General features: G+C 41.1%; 1 protein-coding gene across 11 annotated transcripts in view; it reads left to right on the top strand.

Annotated features, from left to right (window-relative positions):
- FRYL (FRY like transcription coactivator) overlaps positions 1-22,557 on the top strand; it is a 176,843-nt gene that overhangs the window by 35,288 nt on the left and 118,998 nt on the right. For 9 of the 11 annotated variants that reach the window (XM_066995839.1, XM_066995846.1, XM_066995841.1 and 6 more), the window contains exon 3: positions 555-948. The exons of 1 other annotated variant lie outside the window; for it this stretch is intronic. In XM_066995839.1, coding sequence (XP_066851940.1) covers positions 771-948 — 178 coding nt within the window. In that variant the 5' untranslated portion in view covers positions 555-770. Of the gene's footprint in view, positions 1-554; positions 949-15,207; positions 15,327-22,557 lie in introns of those variants that run through there. One more of the 11 variants, XM_066995844.1, reaches the window with a different exon arrangement.

Below are 22,557 nucleotides of genomic sequence, written 5' to 3'. Positions count from 1 at the left end.
GCTTCTCTAAACTAAATATAGAACAATGTTTAAACTTTCTCCCAAATGAAAACAAAAAGCTCAGTTATCCCTAGGGCTACTTATCCATATGGTTTAAAGTGAAAGTTTGGATAAAATAAGACAGCTTGTTTTTGTACTTGGTGTTTTCTGGAAGGCAGTTTGAGTATTTTAAGTAGTAAATATAGTGTAAGAGGCCCTGGAAAATTGATAATTTAATAAGCTTAATAAGTGTTGGTAACTTAGTAGCTAGTAGTTGACACCATGCGAGAATGCAAATGGTTTAAATTGTGGTGCTGCTAGACATTGTTTATAAAGCTGGTGCGTAGACTTTTTGTAATGATAAGTGTTATCTTTCAAATGCAGATGAACACTCTCTGTGCACTTCATGAAAATTAAGAGCTATTGAACTCCGTCAGATACAAATTTGAAAATACACTGTGCATTTTATTAGTGCTTAAAATTGTTGCAGCACTAAAAGGGTGTTTAATACAAGCGAAGAATTTAATGTACGTCAGTTAATACACTGGCTTGTTGTTGTTTGGTTTTCTTATCAGTCTGTACAGTTAGACGTCTTTAAAATCTGCCTCCGAGCAGCTGGCAGCTGACGTGCTGGTGCTGGCACCACCCAGGTTCAACATGACATCACTGGGAGAAGTAGTGCGCGGAGTCCACCTCTGCGATCAAGGAAGTTACTGTGGGAGCACCGTTCTGTAATGCACAGCTCAACTGCCACACTTAGTCAATGCTGAGCGTGCAGAAGGCAGGGAAAAATGGAATTTCTGAAAAAAATTGTTCCCACTGTTGTTTCTGGAGATGTTGTGCTGGATGTTGGAAGTACTGTCCGTGAAAGCTCGCCAAGGCTGCTGAAGATGAGACGTGTCAGTCTGCTTTCACTGGGACAAACAATCGATGAAGACGAGGAGATGCATGATTTACATCCTCATTACAGTATGTATCCATGTCATTAACCTGATAAAAACTGATTACTAAACTGTCTTTGGGTCATGATTGCTTTGCTAAACTGATGAATTTCTTAATAAGACCTTTTATCAAAGTCACTATGATAATGGTGTTTTTTAGGTTTAGAGCTCCCTTATAAATGACCCACTATCATGTTAATGACTTATTTTAAAGCAATTTTACCAGATTCCTAATGTGCTCCTTATTTGTGCATGCCTGTGATTGGGGGTGGAAGAGCAAGGGCCGTTTTGCTTGTATTAAAAGGCAGGGGAAAAAAAAATCTTTGTCTAAATATTACAGTGTAATGTGCTAATAAAAAGAAGTAGAATGAGTTAATGTTACTTTTTCAGACAGTTCAGACAGGTGGCAATGGAAAACCTGTTTTTCTTGGTTTTGGCCTTTGGATAAGATGGTAGGGTCTCGAGCCTTTATGGTCTTGGATAGTGTTGGCAATCAGATGCAGTTTTTACCCTTTGCTATGGGATGGCTCTTTTCATGAGTTAGCATGGTCTGAAACTTACCTTTATGCATCTAACTGCGAAGATGAGAGGTGATGACAGCCATCTCATTGAGTGGTGAATTTGTAGCCTTAACTATGGAACTAATTTGGTGAGGAGTGAGAAAAAGGCTTCCTTACAGAGACTCTTCTTAGCCTTTCCAATTGTAATTTTTTCATTTTTTTTATTCATCTGTGCCACTTGGAGAGAGCAGGGACAATTCTATGTTAGAGAGGAACAGTTTTCTGACAAACTGGAACAAGTCGTAATGGCGCACACTATCGAAGACTGTGCAGCCTTTGTTTGAAAGCTGATCAAAAACTTACGCTCTTTTAGCCTGGTTTGTGTCTTTGTTTAACTTTGAACATTATACAGCCATGAAGTTTATAGTTGGATATCACTGAGGTGCACAGCTCAAATATCTCCATAGGCATATCTTACCAAATTTGCTTTTATATTATACTATATATATTCTTTATAACTCATAGTTTAAAGTAATGCTTTATTTCAAATGTTACAATTTCTGTTATAATTTAAGACAAACAGAATTGTCTCTGTGCAAGCTAAAAGAAAATGCTATAGGCTGAAGCTTGTAGTCAAAACAGATACCTTCATCTAACCTTGCTCAACATTTTATCGATAGTTGAGCAAATGATGGTAATAGACGGAGAATGCGCTTATCCTACTGTTAAAGATGAATTCTTTTCTCGCTCATTAAATATTTGTCAAATGGCGATTACTAGGAAGAATTTCCACAAGTCAGTAGTGCCCGACGGATATCACTTAATAGCGTGATGTCAACATGCACGAAATGCAGACTTAGTCTGCATCATGCAGTCTGGGATCATGCTTTTACAATAGCAGATAGTAGCTGAATCCTCTTTAAATTATCTGCTTATTTCTATTTTTGTATCTTGGTAATGGAATGAACTGCTCTTCTGGAATAGAGCAAAAGAACCACTGTGTTTACCAGTTGGGTATACTGCAGGAGGCAGGTGTGAACAAAACAGGTAATAAAACAATAGAATGATTTAAGAAAAAAAATTGTAAATATTTATTTGCTTACTGTCAGCAGATGTGGTGTTAGTGTACCACAGAACTTAGTATAATGAAGCTGTTCAGAAGCTTGACAGGTTTTTAAAGCTAAGCTTGTTTGTACTGTAGATATGTTTGAATTTGGAAGGGTTTTTTTTTTTACTTTTTATCCTGTTCATTATTACTGGCATTTAGGAAAGTTCTTGTATTAATAAGAATTTAGGTGAAATTTTGAGTCTGACAACCATTTAAAAAGTATTATAGAAGGTCCTTAAAGCCAACAAACTACTGTTGCCAGCATCTGAAGCATAAAAGCACTATTTTTGATAATATCACTCAGTTGGTGTTGTTTGTGTCAGATCTAAACATTTTGTATGGAATTCAAGAGATGAAGTTTTCTTTTTAGGATTAAGGCATATTTATCAGTATTGCCTTCCAAAATGTGCACTGAATTGCTTTGTACATTGTTTTATAGCAGAAAACAAGGCCTTAGAAATGTGTGCTCTGGGATATGTGTCTTTTAAAATACATAGTATCCATCAGAATACTTTCAAGTGCTTTTTAGAAATCTTTCACAGCTGTCTGTTTAGATTTATGGGATTATTAGAACACTAGAAAAAACATCTCACTTGCTAAAGTACTTGCATGTGATTTTACACATCACAACGTGTAGTAAATGTGTATAAAAGAATAGGTAGTAATTTTAAATTTGCTGCAACTCTTAAGAGTTGACGTGTTCTCCATTTTAAAGCTTTCTGTCACAATAGTCTCTACAAAAAAGCTGCAATCAAAAGGAAACAAAAAGATGAGCTGGAAGATCCAGAGAAAGTATTTTCATACTGATGATTACAAAAAAAAATATGTACAGGTGTGTATGCATACAGACATATATCTGTAAATGATTTCATATTCTCCTTGTTGTTTGCAGTGTTAAAGGAGGTGAATACCATGACTGTTCTGTGTAAATGGGCAAACGGCAGCTGTACCTAAGCTTGTGAAACGTGTACTTCTGGCAGAGCTGTGCTCCGGCTGTGTTGTAGGGCAGGGCAGCTAACGCTGTGGAACAGGTGTGATGGGGAGCCCTACAAGTCAGACCTGCAATAACCACCTAAGAGCTTTTAAAATTTATCAGTGAGCAAGTGTTCTCGCTGCTCACGGTGTCCACATTATTTCCGTGTATGTAACACCTATCTCCTACTGCAAGTATTAATTCCGTTTCCCTTCAAATGTCTCTGCTAGGGAGTCAAACGTAAGCTGACAACAATGTGTTTGGTGGGCAAGAAATGAGTAATAGAGCTGTAGCTGCTTCAGGGGGCTGGCAGCAGGGGCTGGGTAGACACGGCCTGCCTCTGAGCACTGCATCCCTGGAACACCAGCAGCTCTGCAGGGCATTGCCAGCTCCACGGTGCTGCTCTGATCAGCCTTGTACAGCAGAGGATGACCGGGAGGCCCAGCATCTATCTGCAATAAAAGTCAGTTTGGGGATCCAGGTTCTGAATTTCAGTTAGAGAAGGCTGAAGTGGTTAGTAGGCAACTAAACACGAGTGCTGCTTTTTTTCTTCTCCTCCCTTCAAGCTCTGCTTGCTCCTTGTTTACATTCAGAGCCTGTTCCATAATGCTGTTCGGGATCTAGAATGCTATTTACATAAAAATCTCTAATCCTCTCTCCTGTTCTCTTATCACACTAGATAGTATTGTTTTCCTTGAGTAATGCCCCAGGAAATTCTTCTATGTATATTTTCCATAAGTAATAAGAAACCTTTCTCAGGTGCCTCTGGAGCCTGCTCTTGCTGCCCTTTGCAGCAGAAGGTAGGGGAAGGGGATTTTGTTTATTATGAGCGTAGCTTTACAAGCAGATCAGGCTGACATAATAGCTTGCTGCCAGTGAGAGGGGCTGTCTCACTCCCAGCTGTGCAGCCCTTTCCTATCTCCTCTCCAGCATGGCCTTTTGCTAAGCTGATTGATTTGACAAAGAAAACAGCCTGGCATTTGGGGGGTGTGATGGTATTGAGATGAATTGTTGAGGTGAATCAGCTCATCAAGGGCTTCTTTGGTGAGTAGTGGGGGCAGCACTGGATGTCTTGCCATTGCCACAAGTGACAGTCATCTTCTGGATACCCCTTCTGTTTAAAATGTATTGATATGTGGGAAATGAGCTGTTTAATATTTTAGATAAATGGAAACAAAGTAACTCTCCAGAGGCATCATCACTGCACTTAACATAAATTTTTTCTTATTGCTGCTTATAAGCCAATACAAACTGCTCCATAATTCTGACCACTCAGTAAATGTTTAAGTAATGCTTGCTTAAGACAAAGTCAACAACGAGCTGAAATGAAGTCCAGAATTATACAGCAAATCTTTTTTAAAAGACCTGATTTTTATTGTATACTTGGCTGTACATCTAATATACTTCCAGCCTAGTTGTCTGTTTCATCTGCATAATAAGCACAGATGAATTCACAGTGGATACATTCCTCGCTTCCTCCAGTGTATGCTTGTGTGTTCCTTACCAGACACTTTACATCCTTCCAAAGGGCAATGTAGTAATTGTAACTTACTGCTTCTTTCAAAGTGGGTGTCAGAACAACTCCAAAGTATGCCTCCAAGGGCTGTTTCTTCATACCTAACAGGTACTCATGTAGCTTTCAAGAAACAGCAATGTATTTGTTTTCCTCTGAGGTACGGTGAGCAGTGTTTACAATTTTTGTATGCCATCATAGATTATCTCTGCATCATTTTCAGTGCAAAGGTATAGCCAGTAATACTTTGCTCTGATTTTATAATATGTTGTTTTCTAGACTTGAAGCACTCAAAAGGTTTTCTGAGGCTTAAGTATGTTAATAGAGGGTTTTATATGGCACCTGAATCAATGTAATGTCTCACTGCTGTGGAAAGGAGACTGTATCCCTGCACCTGTATAGCCGTACTGTGTATTCACTGGTGGTGGTCCTGGTGCAAGTCCGTCCTTGGTGAGACAGTTCAGCTTGTCAAACCAAGAGGGAACCACCCTTCCCTCCCAATACCGGTTGATAGGCAGCAAGCCAAAATACTATGAGAATGAACCAGCAGCAATTTAGGAAGTGAATGTTAGCAATCGTGGTGTTTGGGGTTTTTTCTTGTTCTTTTTTTTGTCTTTCTGTTCTGCAGATCACAAATATTCAAACTGGCAAGGCAGAAGTAATTGAATTGAAGGGGTTTCTCTTTTTACTTTAAATATATTTACAGCTCGATATAGTGTCTTTGAAACGTTATTGTGAAGAATTATTCTAAAGATAATGGAGTTAAAACGGGAGTTGTGTAAATGTAGCAAATATCTCTTTCCCTCACCAGCCTAAAGTTACTTTTCACTCAGATAGTTGGAATAGGGACAAAGTCAAGTTCTTAACTTGAGGGAGATGAAGAGAAGGGTGATTGTATGGGGAGAATGAGGGAAAACTTAATACAGCAAGAAAAACAAGCAAGTCTTCATAAGATCCTGCAATAACTTATTAAAGGAAGCTGTAAAGTGCTGAATTCAACAAGACTTGGAGAAACTCCTTGTGAAAATTATATATATGCTATTGTAGAACAGTTCTCTGATTTGGTGGTAATAAGAGGAAATAAGTATTTAAAAAAAAAAAATCTGTCTAAACAGTCCACAAGTTTTGCAAGCAATGTGTGAAAAGGGTTTACCATGTTCCTTTTTGAATCAAGCTGCAAATTTCTTACATGTACATCAGATTTGAAAACATTCTAATACCCGTGAAATCACTGTCTATTTATATGTAATATCTACCTGCAGCCCAAAGTAGAGTCTGTAAAAGTCTGGACGGCGTATAAAGTCCCCATCATATCTTAAGAACCATTTTTGTTTAAGTATAAAACTATTATCCCTTAAAACACATTAAAATCAATCACTGTGCTAAAAAATCCAGACCTCCCCCCCCCCCCCCCCCCCAAACTCTTAAGAAGTATATTTAAGGTCAATAAAGTATCTACCAGCAGGATAAAGTCAGCAGTTGCATGTAGAGATTCCGTGCTAGTGACATCAGCAATTCAGATTTAAGTTACAGACATAATAGTTTGAAGGTTTTATTAAACAATTCTTTACTTTTGAGTTGAAAAGGGGAAAAAGTGATTCAAATGCAAAAGTTTTAGTTACTAGATGATCTAACATGTTTCTTATCCCTTCTAAGGTGGCTTTTCTACTTGTTCCTAATGAAAATGTGAATCATAAATGGAAGATGTTGGTATGACATGACATCCTTCAATAAATCATGATGCTTTCGGTGGCTGTTGGCAGTTTCTGTTGGCTGTACTTCTGTTAGCAGTTCTATGCCTTGATTTGTGGACTTCCACACTTCTCGTTTCTTCTCTTTTGAGCTCTTAAATAACAGAATGCTTCTTACTCTGAGTGCTAAGTTTATATATGTTCCTTCTGAAAAGTATTATGTGGATCCAGACTGAGAGGAAATAATTTGAACTATTTCATCTTAGTAAAGGAGTACTTTAGAAAGGCTTTCCTTTTTCAGGAAATGGCATTCTTTGTGTGACAACCCTTTAGTTGCCCTTCAGGCAAGGAAATGTCACAACTGCCTTTTTCCATGGGAATAAGTTTTCTCAGTTCTTAAGTGTTACTGAAGAGTACCTGTGATTTGGGAAGTGGTGTTTGTGGTCTCAGCTGTTTACCCAAAAGGCGTCATCTTGCTCTTCAGTGAAGTTACAGAAGGTTTCCTTAAGCAGAACCCCCTCACAGACAGAGGCTTCTGAGCTGGCATGCTCTTGCTCTAAGGTTTTTCATGTTTGCATTTACTTATGAAGGAAGCAGTCTATTAAGAGAAATCCAGAGGCACTACTGATTTGAAGAGAAATGGGGAAAGCTTTCAGAAAGCCCGATTGTTTTAGCATTGGTACTTTCGAAAGGTGTTCTAAAGTTCCTGTCTGCAGCAGGCTTTCTGTAAGATGCTCCAGCTGTTCAGGACTTGAAATAACCTCACTTCACAAGCTGTGGGATACCCCTTATATACAGGTACCACATAAATAATCGTAATTCTTTAGCCCGTTAGTACCAGGTAGGTCTGTAGTGACATGCATCTATGTTGGACTGTGGCAGCTTGGGAGATGACTACTGCTTATTGACAAGGCCAGTATGGCAGTCCGAGCTTTAGAAACCTTTGTGTTTGTTTTCTAACATCAGGTCGCTGTTGCAAGGGTGTATTAGGCACTGACCCAAACCCCTGTCTCGTGTCTTTTGGCACCTTGAAGATGCACTGGGGTGAGCCTCTTCTCAGTTACTTTGAGGAGATGACTGGGTGAAGAAGAATGTCTTTAATTTTAAACTGTTTTGTAACTTGAAAGCTGGAGAAACAGGAAAGTGGTGAATAAAGGAAAAAAGAAATAGCTCATAACTTCTATTAAAACCTATGTATTTCTCCAGTGTGTTGTTTTCTGTTGGGTAGAGATAATTTAAAGAGATTTTTTCTTTATTCTTCAGTTGAAATTTCCACAAACTGCTGTTACATAAGGAGTAGTATAGAACTGAATAGTTAAATTTGCCCAGTAGATGATGAAATTGTACCATATGCATTTATAGGCAGATTGTGCTTTTGGAAAGCTAACACACTAATGGTAATTACTGAGAGAATGATTAGTATGCTAGAGCTCTATCAAAAAATAACACGATTGACAAAGAGCAGCCAGTTCAAATGAATAAGCATATTCTCCACTTCACCTGAATGTTTCAATTACCTAATTCCATTTCTGTGTTTTTCTTTAACTAGTAGAGGTTGCAGTGGGGTGACACTGCTCCTTCCCATTTGGTCTGCTGTGCCTGAGGCAGTGAGTGAATGCAGAGCTGCGTGCAGGGTCCCAGGTCAAGTGATAAACATCGACTCTGCCGCATCGAAGCACTCCCAGCATCGGGCACAGGTGCCAGATGCATCTGCTTGTAGAGGCTAGGCTGTAGTCTACCAGCTGGGGCCCTTCAGAGGACTTTGTGCTGTGGCCTATTTGCAGAACTTCCAGACAACCGTGCCCTTGTTGTAAAGCGTGAGTGTTTGTTAGGTGTTTGGTATCCAAGTGTTGCTTTCAGCTGCACCTTTGGGTCTGCTACTTCTTTGCATTTTCGCATTTTGTGCTTTCTCATTTTTCTTCAATGAAACAACACGCTTGCCAAGGTGCAAGGTTCAGAAATAGCACCGCATATAAATTCTGTTAATTCTGACTTGCAAATCTGTGTATATGTATTAATTACCTTTTTTCAATCTTAAGTGTTTCTATTTTGTACTCCTGCTTCGAGTTGCTGCAGGAGTATCTGTTGTTTCACAGGGATGGGAAAGCTGTAAAAAGTCAGCATTAAAGGCACTTAATTATTTAAAGCCTGCATTAAAAAATGCACTGTAATTAAGCAGTGCAGCCTGTGAAGAATTATGCCATTTTAGCTGAACTAAGACGAATGCCATATTACTGTCATCATTTATGATATTGGACAACAGAGCTCCGTGTTCCTGCCTTGTGTAATTAAAGCATTGGAAATGATGATTTCAGGGAGTTAAAACGTCAGGAGCGTGTGCAGACACTAACACTGCTCTGCCAGCTGTACAGCCTAGGGCTACGGTGAAAGGGGCTGTGGTGGGCTTGTGCTGGTGAGCAGGTTTAGTGGGGACGCCCCAAGCTGTTCGTGCTTGTACCTCCCTGCAGTTCCCCAAGCCCTGCAGGCACCTCATACTTCCCCTGGGCTGGGAAGTGCTCTAAGGGGCAAACAGGAATCGGCTGCAGGCTGAGAGCTGCAGGGCCTCAGGAGCAAGCGTCCAGCTCTGTTTATGGGGAGGGAGGCGCAGGGCAGGTAGCAGCACCTTCAGCTGATGGGCAAGCCTGGCGAGAGTCTGCATCACAGGGCACTTTCAGCCCAAGCGCTATGGCCCTCATGCACCTTAACAGACTTGGGACTGTTGCATGACTGTATCCCAATAGCTAGTTCACTTTATTTATTCTAATTCTGGATGAGTCCTAAATGTATTTATTTTTTTCTCTTTTAAGTCGACATTGCTTTCTATAGGGGTAGTGTCCCCAATCCTCACATAATGCAAATACCATGTTTCCTGTAGAAGTGGCACAGACATCTAGCAGCTTGGGAGGAGCAGCAAAAATAGAAACATAACTGATTCGTAACAGTTGTCCTAAGGCCTTGTAGGGTAACAGAGTTAAGCCTTGCCCTATTCTATCCATTTAAATGCCCAGCAACTAAGCAGGGATTTTCAAAGTAGACTAAAAACTGTTTCCAGGTTCCATTTAGAAGGTTGGTGAAAACTGGAATGCCAGCTCTCCGAAGGCAGGATGTTGGTATATTAATGCTGGAGCACAATGAGGAGCACATGACGCAGGATCCAGCAGATCTTAGGGCAGTTATTTCTGCTTGTCTGACACAGCCATACTAGTCAGACTATACCTTTAAAGTTTATTTGCAGTCAAGGAAGGTCAAAATTGAGCATTTGAGAGAGAGTAAACCACTGGGGTTCTGTAAAATTTTAACTATTAGGATGACCATGAAAATCAAGAAACTCAGGTTCGTTAAGCTCATGAGCAGTAACAGCTATGGCTTTGTGTGTTGCTTTGCCTGTCTTGTTTCCTCTTTGAGAGAGGTTGATTAAATAACATCTCAGAACTGCCTGCTGGGTTGTTTGAAGTGTTTCAGCTTTTTATTGCTGATTCGTTTCCTTGTAATCTTACGATGTTTGGTGATCTGGAAAGCTGGATTTTCAAGAAGGGCCAGACTGAAATCTGTTCAGCTCTTACAAAGTTGGTAAGTTCTATGTTAAACCACCTTGAAAGCTATTTTATTTTTCAGGATTTATTTTTTTGTATTTTTTTAATTTTTTGGGGAGAGGGGAGAAAGGAGGAAGATAGGATTACTGTTAATAAAGATAGCAGCTTACTGGCAAAGTTAAATATTAACAGTATCCTCTTTGATCTTACTCAAAGACTGGTCTACGAGAAAGCTGTGTATCTTCAGTGTCCTTCCCGAACTAGTTGGAAAACTTAGTTTTAACAGACTTTAAATAGTAAATATTATTTGTAGTTTTGCCTGAATGCGTTTTCTGTCAGTCTGCATCATCCTGAATATGAATGAAGTAGCACTGAAAACCTCAAAGAAACTTGAATGCAACAATGACCGTAAATTTTTTACATAACTTAAAAGAACTTTAGCAGGTTTTTTAAATGGAATATTTTTGCTGGGATGATTAATGCAAATTATTTTGTTGTAGAAAAGTAGAGAAATCATCATCTCTTCTATCCCAGTAGAAAACAGCAAGAACTATAGTATAGGGGGGAAAAAGGTAGTACGATATGATAGACTCCTAGAGAAATGAAATTTTAAAATGGACTTGGGAATAACACTTGAAATGAAAATAGGAAATGAGACTAAAATCTGTGATGTTCACTGTAAAACGAATGATATAAAATGTTACTGCTTTCTGTCATTGGAAAGCAAACTTTGTAAATAATGCTTTTTAAAGATGACTTCGTCAGGAATATCTTCACTCACCAAAAGCCCTGTGAGGAAAGTGAGAACCCCACTACCTTTTCAGTCTATAGGGATGAAGCTGAAGCAACACTATAAACTACTTTTTTTTTTGCCTTGCATATTAATATTTGCCAAAAGCCAGAGCTCTGGCAGTTACAGAAACAACACCTGTTAGACATAGTGCTTATTTTATGTGCATTGTTCAAAAGAGTTGCTGGTGATACTTCTGGGTAGCTCCAAGAAAATGGCGTAATGCTACTCTGAAGAAAAGCTGCATACACCCTTGCATACACATTTGTAGCAACTGTATTGATCCTAGTAAGTATAGTGGTCCTTTTAGAAATTTTTTTATTAAAAAAAAAAGCTTTTGTTATCTAACTGTGGCACAGTAGTGCATGTTGTTTTATACTGGTTGGATCCAATTGCTACGTATAACACTCTGAACGACTCTTCCATGTTGTAAGAGTGACCTTCAAGTTTTATTGATCTGAATATTAGGTGTATAAGGTTTGCACTCCTGAAGTGTGGAACTGACTTCGCTTGTGTGATTCAGGTGTGCTGTGCATGAACAGTGCAACTAATGGATGCTCTCTAATAGGTGCTCTAATACTTCTTAGGACAGGTGGACTTATTCCCCAGAATCTTATAATGCGTAGGGCTGTTTCCAGCCAGAAGTCAGCAGACTTGTGGTGCTGAAATGTCTCAACCAATTTGCTTCTAGACATTGTCTTCCCTGAAAGGTTTTCATATCTGAACAAAAAGTAAGCAGTGGACTGGACACTTGCATTAATTATTCCAGTAGAGTGCAAACAGCTTGCGTTGCTGATAGAGCACTTCTGCTTTAGCACAGTTATTTTCTCTTCTAAGAGCTTACTGGTAACAATGTGCTCATTCACAGTTATGCTTCTCCTTGACTTGAGAAAATATCAAAAAAATTCATAGACTTCATTAGTCTGTTCTCTTTGGTAGTTAATTTTACAATTGGTCCAGTATCAAAAGGTAAGCAAACTTCAGAATCAGTATTTAACCACATATTTATTGGAATGGTGTGAATTGCTACTTTGTGCAGAACTCCTAAGTCCAGTTAAGTAATAGCCTCATTTTGTTGAGGTTTTCTTTTTGGTTTGTTTTTCTTGCATAAAACAGCTTCAGTTCAAAACTTCTGCCTTGTAGTTAAATTTAAGTGCTTTCTTTTTCCATCTTTTTCTCTAGGTAATGAAATAGTGGGCCAAGTATCTTATTAAAGACTTCCCATATATGTACTCCAAAGTGATACATATTTTTAGATGTTTTCACAGTGGACATACTTGCTGCTCTCTATTTTAGACACAGTGTAATTTCCCAGCCAGAAGCCTGTTTCATTTTCCTCTCTGAAAATGAGGAACTTAAAAGGAATTGATGCTGAAAATGACGTGTTCTTTTACAGTTTTGGAAATGCATGACGATGATATCTTGTAACTCTACACAATGAGTTTTATTGGACTCTATGTAGTGAATTAGCCTTGTCTCTGCTTGGCAAGCTTTTAGGGGCTTGTAATATGTTTTCCTGCTTCTTCTGTTCCTCTTCTGATTTAAAATAAAAGATATATTTTAATATTTATGGTTTATCGTGAAATCATCTGCTTATTCTAGTATATGATAGGTTATCTCATCAACTCAATTCACAGGCTAAACAGAAACAAAGTTCAAAATTGCTGTAGCTGTCATCTATAAATCTTTGATTTATAAAACATTTAAGTTGTGGTTGTGAAGATGAAGAAACGTAACAAGGCTTGTACACAGTTATACCTGTGACACTGATGCTTGTGGTAATGCTAAAATGCTGACAGGTCTGTTAACCCTCCTGTTAAATGAACTTGTAGTGGTATTCTTCTCTTCTTTGGGGTGTGTGTGTAGAGAATAGAAGTACTTGCTGTGTGCCATTCTTAAATCTTGTAAATTAATGTCCAATAAATCCAACTGTGTGCATATATATATGAAAGCAAATGTGTGTATTCATATGACATTAAGAGGGTTTTTCTTTTCAGTATATTTTTGTTTCTAATATCAAGTATTCCTAGTGTTCAATCTTGCCACTGAAACCTTTGGAAAAGCTTATACTTTTTTGTACATGCAAGTACAAATGTTCTTAAAATACTTCTAACATCTTAGAAATGTTAATGGACTAATACTGAGCTAACTGCAGTTAAAAATGAGCGGCTAGTTTCCTTGAGGAAGACCTACAAAAATTAATCAATCAATAGTTGATATGAATAAATACTATTGCAACAAAACCTCAGATGCTGTGGGGGAGAGCTGTGTAACTTGCTTGGCTGAACACATTGTTATCAAAGATAAATGCGAAGTCTTAAAAAATATTTCCTAACATTCATTCACTTTTAAAACACTGCTATATAGAAACACTGGCAGCTCTTCTGTTTGCTTACCAGGGCTCCAGGAGGTGGAACATTGAGATTAGTGTTTCTGTGCTCCTGGGGTTTCTGGGTGATTGTTTTTTAATAAGTTTCTGGTGCTAATAATTTAAAGAATAAAAGCTGGAGGGGGTGCAACTACAAAGAACCCAAAGTGTATTTTAAAAAGTCATTATTTTTGAGGTGCTGGGAGAGTTGGCTCATGATTTTGGAATGCATGCTGTTAACAAGGCTTCCTTTGAAGAACTCTCTGTAGCCCAGTGTTAAAGGCAGTCGGAGACTAACCATAATTAATACAGTCTTTCAAATTAGTGGTGAAATTCATCAGCCAGTTCCAAAATCTGACCTTTATATCCTACTAATAACAAAATACAACCTCTTCTTTCTTATTTAGTGAAAGGGAAAAGAAGTGCTTGAAGTATAACTCTGAATGTATTCATAAAAGAAGCGATGAAAAATGAGTATGAGGTAATTAGAGGGAGGTACAATGTATATAACATTACCTGAATGGGGCTTATGAAAGAAAGTTTGGTGCAGTGCCCCAAAGCATTGCTTGGTGTATGCATGGCCTGTACCCTGTGTGGGAAGGAAAAGGAAAAGGTATCTCAATGTACATAGCAATTTCATATGGTATTATGGTCATATTTTTGCATGTAGGGGACTTGATTATTAAGTGATGAAAACTAAGTGACCACCTACTGAGTAACATTTTTATTTAAACAAAACAAAAGCAACAACAACAGAAAATCCACAGGTCTGCTGGCCAAACAGCCGGATTAGCAGCCCCCTACCCCACTCTTACCAGGGTGCCTCTGTTGGTCTGTTGGAGGGTGTTTTTTGGAGCTGCTCACTTAGGTGTGACTGGTCCATGTTACCCCTTTGTTACTTTTTTTTTTAACTGGTGGGGAGAGGAGAGGATAAAAAATATTGCAAGTATTTGATGTGCACCCTTCTTAAATCTCCTCACCTCCTGGGAGTATATTTAGAGGGCACATGTGAGTTTCCTCATGGCTGGGTTACTGCTGCTACAGGGACAACTCTGAGCCTGTGCAGGTCTCTCTTAATTACTTTAAAGCAGATTCACTTGATGAGTCTACCTTAGGCCCATATCGTGCACTTTTAGTTTGCCTGTCTGGCGTGGGTCCAGTTATAGTTCAAACAGAGTTAATTAAGCTACTTGCTAGCCCTAACCATGCTCAGCTTATCCCGTCCCCTCCCTTTTCTGTGCGGGGCTCGGGGGTGGCTGCACCCCCAGCCCTCCTCTCCCCCCGGCCTTTCTGCCCGCCCCCCCGGCTGAGCTTTCTGTGCTGCTGCTGGGCTTGTGCCCCAGCCTCCTGAGCGGGGCTTCCGCCCTGCGCTTCGTCACCTGAGGCTGTGAGGGGGCAGAGGCCGGGCGCGGGGACAGCCCCCACCCCCTCTATTTAACGCCCCGTGATTTTAACAGCGGGTGGAAGCCCTATTTATTTATTTATTTATTTATTTACCCGCCACTTTATTTGTGCAAAGCAGCCAGCGGCTCTTAGCGCTCCTTCTGGGTTTAACTTCGGGTCCTGCCGCCCGGTACCGCCCCCGAGGGAGCCTGCTGCCGGGCCGGGCCGGGCCGGGCCGGGGGGCCCGAGGCAGGACGAGCCCCCGTGCGTGCGCGGCCCGGGCCGGCGCCGCGGGGCCCTGCGGGGAGCGCGCACCCCCCCCCCCGCAGGCTCCCGGCCGTGCGCCCGCTCGGCCCCGCCCCCGGGCCCGCCGCCCGCCTCCGCCCTCAGCGCGCGCCCCCCGGGCCCTGCGTCACCGGGAGGGCGCGCGGCCGGGGCCGGGCGCGGGTCCGGGGCCGGGCGGGCGGCAGCATGGTGAGCCTGCAGGACGCGCTGCTCTTCGAGCTCAGCATCAAGTCCCTGCTCAAAGCCTGGAGCGGCGGCGGCAGTGAGTACGGCTCCGGGCCGGGCGGGGGGGCACGTTCGGGAGCGCTTGGAGCGGTCCGGGGCTGCCCGGCGGGGCTGGCTGCGCCTTAACGCCAAGGTCCGGGGGCCTCGGGGCTGGGGTCTCCTCGGCCGGAGCTGTCCCGGGCTGCTCAAGTGCCTCGCACCCGTGCCGCAACCGTGCCTTGGTTCTGCCAGCTCCCGTGTACCTCCGAGGTGGTCGCCCTGAGAGGCAGCGCGGTGCTGCGGGCGTTATTTTCGCGCCTCAGCCCCACGGGCAGACCTGCGGACGGCACCCGCTGTCATCTTCCGAGCAGCACGGCTCGGGATTTTCCACGAGGATGCCCTGCCCGGGCTGCAGCAGCAGCGCCGGGGGTGCCCCGTCCTCGCATCACCCCGTTATGCACGCTTCAGCGCGGGGTCTGTGGCCAGGAGCTGCCCTGCGTGGCACCTCTCGGGCTGACAGCGGGACGCCAGGAGGCAACGGAGGCGACGCATCCGACATCGGCAGGGATGCCGTGCAGCTCGTGCTCGTAAAAACTGAGGGAGGCACCCGGTGCCTCAGCCCGAGGCCGCGTTTCGCAAGGCATTGCTCCAGGCGCGCTGCAGCCTGCGGCTCTCGCAGGCCAAGGGCTCCACCAAAGCTGCTGGGATTTGTACCCCAACACAGCGCTGCTTGCCCGATGATTCACGCGTGTCTTGTTTGAAAGAGTTAGTAACGAGTTATTTATGGTCCGGCGTATTAATCAGCCAGGAGAGGATGCAGGCGTTCAGCCACGTCCTAGTCCTAATAGCTCGGGCGTGAGACTTGCTTTTTTGCACTAAACTGCAGCAGTTCGTGTTTTGGTCTAATAACTTCTAGGCTCGCAGCTCTAACTTAGAGCAACGAATATTTCAGAACAGGCATCCTGGTAGGTTTGGCTCTTCACTTCTTGTGTTTGCATCTTAGAGTTTAACTGTAGCTGTTCCAAATTCTGCCGTGTGCTTGGGAGTTACTTACGCTCTTGCCGAATCATAAATAATCATAATTAAAAAAACATGTCTTATAGAAGAAGTTGAAGGTGTCATGAAAAGGACTGAAAATCCTTAAAGTTGGTTTTATTAACATATATTGTTTCCAAACTAAAGCAGAGCATGGGATACATTCAATTAGAATAAATTAAGCCTGCAGCTAGTTAAATAATTGCCGTATAAATAAGGAGCTGGACTGCAGGGTCTGGACTAGACAGCAGCATCAGCTACGATAAAACAAGGAGCAGTAATACCACAGGGGTGGCGAGAAGAGGCTGCTGGCGATGCCGTGCTTTCTCCTGTATGCCCTCCGTTATGTAAGCACAGCGGAGATCTTCCCGACTCTCCTGCCGTGAGGAGGTACCGGGCGATGTACTGACCGCCTCGTTCTCTGTGCGCCAGGCAGCCGGGTTTCACCTGGCGTTTCTCACAGCCCTCGCTGGGTTTTGCGCAGACGGCCGCGATTAGGGCATAGCCGCGTGCCAGGGCAGCTGTGCACAGGAGCTGGGAGCAGACCTGGACACACAGCCTGCACGTGCCTTCACGTGTTGTGTGCTGGGAGCTCCGTGAACTGAGCCGAGGGGGCAAGCCACTTGCTTCTCCCCCCCGAAACATTTTCCAATCAAGTGATGCGGTGTGTGCAGAGCAAGGAATTACATAATGTTTACGTTGAGCACGTGTTTGGAAATTCAATAAACTTGCATCTGCTGAGAACTTACATAAGGAAGGTTTCTCCTCTGCTTTCAAAAAGATTCCTTAAATGCAGATGCTACTTTTTACACTCTGCGATAACCTGAGAGCGTTGTATGCTGCAAACATCAGAAGAGGAGTGTGTATGCTTGCATGCATTTATATATACACATAAAAATAAGCATCTGTAAAGAACGTATATAGCAGAATCCCAGCAAAGCTCCATGGGTCCGGCTAAGGGCTTGCTTAGCTGGCATAATGTTGTTGCAGTGTTGGCTAAGTTTATTGTAGTTGATCTTTTTTCTTTCACTGACAACAATGAAGTGACATTCGTATGGCCTAGTTTCAGGATGCTGTCTCTCTGCCAACAATTTCAGGCATTACTTCTTTTTACAGGGAGTCAGGCATGTCCTCTTAAACCAGTGGTGTAGTGAGGATGTTCCTGCCTAAGGATTATTTGCTTACTGAAGTTGTGGACGGAGCAGTGACTTTATGCTGGCTCGTCCTTAGGTTGCACGGATCTTTTGTAGTATTTGAGTTCTGATAATGCCTCTCAGTTCTACAGTGGAAAAAATGCATGATCCTAAAGTTACGGATTCTGTTTAGTTCATTGGAGTTTAAATATGTACTCCTGAATCATTCTCCTGAGGTTGCTGACTGTGTAGCAAGAGTACCCATTTTAACTGTTGTTTGGGTCAGTTGGTGTGAAAAAGCTCATATTTTGTCCACAAAAGCCTTTATTTAATGGTCTAGATGCCGTGAGAATTACTTATAGTAATGTGGTATATGTGGTCAGAAGCCAAATGTGATGCTCCTCGCAAAGGAAAGCATTATGTAATGGAAACCCTTCTCGAAGATAAGATGTGTGTTTTAATGAAAACTGTGTATATATTTCTGGGGCTTATAGTCCGTAGATAGTAACCAACTGCTTTCCAGTGAGCACAGGTATGATCCATTACTGCTTTCTAAAAGCTCTTCTGCGTTTCTAATATCTACCCTAATAATCATCTTGTCAAGCTCGGAAATGAAGAATTACTTCCAGAGAATAAAAAACAGAACAAAGATGTATCCAGTGTATTTCTAATAACTGGCACACAGCTTTCTACTGCTGTGCCATGGCTGTGGTGTGTCTGTTTGGCAAACAGGTCACAGGATCTGTCCTGAGTGTGGTTGTCTGTCTTTAAACCCGAAAGTCAGGTAGATCTGTGCTGGAGGTAGGTCATGGGGTTCTTCGTATCAGTTTGCTCAGCTTGGTTCAGAAGTCAAAGTTGCTTAAACATGGGAGTCAGTGAACCAGGTCATGGTGGTACAGCAAGCTGCATCTGTCTGTACAACCATAACTTTTGGAAATATATTATAAAATCAGAGAGAAATGAAACAACACTGAAAGGAAGTGAATTATCAGAGCTACAGCTGCCAGGTGCTGACAAGCCTGTGAGAAGTAGGGAGCTGCCTGGCAGGTATCCTGAATCATTCTCTCTGTGAATGAAACGAAATCACACGGACTTGAAGAACTGCTTGCCTTCCCCTAGGATTACCTGACTGGAGATTACTTTCTCTTTTACCAACAAAAAATGAACTCTTGGCTCTCAAGAGAGGTGCTGCTCCGATAACATAGTATTTAACGAGTTCGACGTAACGGACTCATTTTTATCCCATGGCTTTTCATTTCATGACAGCAACGATACAGTGGGCTTTCACTAAGAAAGATGAGATCGCCTTAAATTGCCATGACAGGAACATATATACAAGGGGATGTGTGAAGAATTGTGGAACAAGCGTGTTGTTGTTGGCCTTTTGTTGCTCCTGGGGAGGAGGTGGGCTGAGGTGCCGTGCCTGCAGAGCTGTGCGTGCTTAGCAAGAGGACAGATGTGCTGCTTCTGTTGGGCTTTGCTTGTGGATTACACTTATTTTTTTAAACCAATGCATCCACAATTTGTTAACATTTTTGCAGTCATCATTGTATGATAAGTTGCAACTTGCATTCCCTGCAACTGTTAAACTGCAAAGAAAAATGAACCAGAGGAGGAGAAACAAGTCTGAGATGCTACATGATTGCTTCTGCTCCAAAATATCCTTTGGGGCAGCAGTTATCCGGAGAGGTAGTAGCAGAGAACCTTCAGACGTTTCTAATGGTGGTTTGATATTCCAGTAGCAAAACCAGTGCTGTTTTATCAGGAGAAATCTTATTTTCATGAGATCTTTTTAAACAATGGCAGTAATTATGTTAAGTACAATACTAAATAGAATGTTAACTTTATTTCTCCAATGTTAAACATCCCAAATAATAATGTTCATTCCTTCTGTAGGAAACGTTTTGATAATTCTAACCTTGACTTCAAAAAGTCCTGACAGTGGGTAGTCATCTTATATATTGAAACTCCATAGACCATTTTTGCAGTATGTACCAATTTTTCTTCCAAAATGGTTTTGATATACTGGAAAGAGAAATTTTAAAATGAAAGATGAATTCAAGTTTATGTTGAAGTAAATCAAGTAAAGCTACTAGGTTCTGTAGATTTTGATCTCTTTTTTTATTATTATTTTTAAATGTATTTAACTGTACTTTGTGACAGTAAATGTGGTTGCTGATCTGTTCCCTGTACTGCTGAAGCAGTAAGTTTGATTGCTGTAGGGGGAACGTGGTGCTTATGATGGCTTCTCCATAGGCTGCTACTTGTCCTGGTAAGGCAAGTTTTTGTCAGTAGTTAACCACCCAGTACAATGTGAATCTCTTGATTCTTCTTTTTTGATTTCTTTTTGTAATATTTTGAGTAAAAAAGGATTATGAAGTGTAACCTCAATATTTGGCTCCGTTTATGAACTTCGGTGGTCGTTAACAATGACCATTTGCACAGTTGGAATATATTGAATTGAAATGAATTGAATGAAATGCCAAGAAAGTTGTGTGTAGTAAAATCTGCTGTGTGAAGAAAAGAGAACTACTGAAAGGGATTTTTGTTGTTGTTGTTCAGGAGGCCAATCAACACAGGTAGACTGGAAGGAGACAGCTAGGCTATAAGGTTATCCCAACCAGTCAAGCAGTGTACCTACCACCTGAAGCTGCAAAATGCCCCATTAGGTGACAGTTCTCAAGGTGACGAACTTCAGTTGCAGTTCTCCGTTTGGTGTGGGGGAAGATAGAGGAGGTTGTGCTGAGCTGGTCCCTTTTGCCAAACGGGGCTTTGCTCCCAGCGGTGCAGCATTGCCACTTTCTCATCTGTCCCCCGTGGTACTTGTGGTACTCATCCCTTTGGTGAGCGGTTTTGAGTAATTACATCAGCAGCAAATTTCTTGGGAAGGTGGAGAGTTTTTCTTTGGTTTAAATAACAAACCATCTCCAGGAAAAGGCAGGTGGACACGAGGGCTGCTGTAAAAGAAGGGCCAGGACCAGCGGGTGTCTCAGCTCAGCTGCGTTGCAGAGCCTTGCTCTCACGTGTATTGCACAGAAGCCTCCCTTCAGTTTGCTCATTTTATTTCTTCATGACTGTGTGAATTTTTTTTTTTGGGTTGGCATAGCTTTCACTCTTGCTGAACACCTATGAGTGTATTTTTTCCCTTTTTTGCATTATCTGTTTGATGCCCGCAGTTGATATTCTAATACTTGCACGGAAATTTGGTGTGGATTGGATGTAAGGGCCTGGAGACTTGTTAGAGAAGTGTATGCAACCAGATCTTCAGAAGTTTTAAGGAGATGAAAATTTAAAATGTTTTGGGCCTTACTTTGAACTTCTCTGCACATTAACATGGAATTATGACTTTTTTTTTTTGAAGATTATGTCGTGTGTGGTTCTTCATATTGGTTTTTAAATAAGATGCCTGCATTGTAGTAAGTACAATATGTGTTGGGACATGCATTATTTATTTCCGTCAGGCATAGATATGCTAGAATGAGCTTTCCTTTAGGGCATTCTTTCTATTAAAGCAATATCCCCTTTGCTAAACCCGTAACTCAACTAGATTTTGTAATGATTCAGATTGCGAAGAGAATGCTATTGAAAGGAAAAAGTGCCCCAAATGCAAACCCCTCTGTCAGCTACTGTTGCTAGAATAAACTGCGTGCTCTGCATGGACTTCAGGAAAGCTCCAGCTAAACCAGCCGCAGCAACCCATGTCAAATACCCCATTTCTGCTGACTTTTTTTTTTTTTTAAACTCTAGCTCTGGTGCTTTTGTATTTAAAGGGGGAAGGTTCAGACACTAGAGGTTTAATAGCATTTAAGAGATCACTGACAAAAGAAGAGTATTTGTTTAGAAAAGTGGTTGACATCTTCAGGACTCTATAGAGCAAAACTGTTGTGTTTACTATATTATATCCAGTTACTATGTAGTTGCAGTTTTCCCCCGTATAGAAAAAATATTCCTCCTTGTTTTTCAAGAAAGAATAATGATGCTAGTCAAAGGGAGCTTTTAAATTCTGTTAGGTACGGTGCAAAATAAAGGGCAAATTTAAACTTAAAGAGGAACAGGCCATTCTAAATCAAAACAGCAACCCATAACCTAAAGGATACAGGACCATGCTGCTGTAATTATAAATGGTTTGAACTCCGATGTAACCAGTTGCCTGTGTTAATGTCATAAGCAAAGCTTCACTTCACCAGGTTCTGTCAGAAACTACTTTGGGGGAGAAATTACAGGGGAGTTTACCGAAATACAGTTTTGGTTAACAAGCTGGCAGGCTGCAATAACTTAAAAGAAAATGTTAAGGTATAGAATTGCATAGTTTTAGTGACTATTAATATTAGAATATTAATTTATTGAAATATTAAGGTATAGAAATAAATTAATTTTATATCATTGACTTTGTATTGATAAATCTTATTAGATTAATCCAAGAGTTATGGACCAGTCAAGAAGTATTTTAAATACGGTGATGGTCAGAAAGCTAAAATATTTGTAAATGGAAAATGTTTCAGTACAGTTATACAATTAGGAGCTTTAAGACCCTTTAATTATTTACATCAGACTTTATCCACTTAGCGCATCAAGTCTATAGTTAAAAACAAACAAGAAGAGCAATGTATGAACAATATTTTACTCAATTCAGAATACTGAATAAATAATGCTTTAAAGTAGTAGTAGAAAACAGCAGGCGTATAGTGATAAGTCCCCACTCTTTACCTTTTTCTCATCCTTTTAAGAATGATGGATTTGAAAATCCCAAGTGGAGAAGGGGTACTTTTTTCAGATTTATGTAGCCTCTGATATATTCATCGTTCAAAAGGGATTTGGATGATGCCCTCAGTGATAAGGTTTAACTTTTGGTTAACCCTGAAGTGGTTAGGCAGCTGGACTGGATGGTCTTTGTAGGTCCCTTCCAACTGAACTCTTCTGAAGTGTATTCAGGAGTAGACTGCTAGGAGGCTTTGCTTTGTTTTGATGTTTCTTGTTTTATTTTGTTTGGTTTTTAAAGAAAAAGCAACCACTTCAAGCTTCTAAAATAAAATTTTTCATTAAGAACAGCAATATTTATAGGTTTCTTGCTTCAAGAATGAGTTTGAGTTCTAGAAGTAGTTTAGTGCTCAAAGAGATCTT

The sequence above is a fragment of the Anser cygnoides genome, chromosome 4, assembly GCF_040182565.1.
Source record: "Anser cygnoides isolate HZ-2024a breed goose chromosome 4, Taihu_goose_T2T_genome, whole genome shotgun sequence".
NCBI lineage: Eukaryota > Metazoa > Chordata > Aves > Anseriformes > Anatidae > Anser > Anser cygnoides.
The sequence above is the reverse complement of the archived record's forward strand: the minus strand, read 5'-3'. Positions and strand labels throughout refer to the sequence as shown.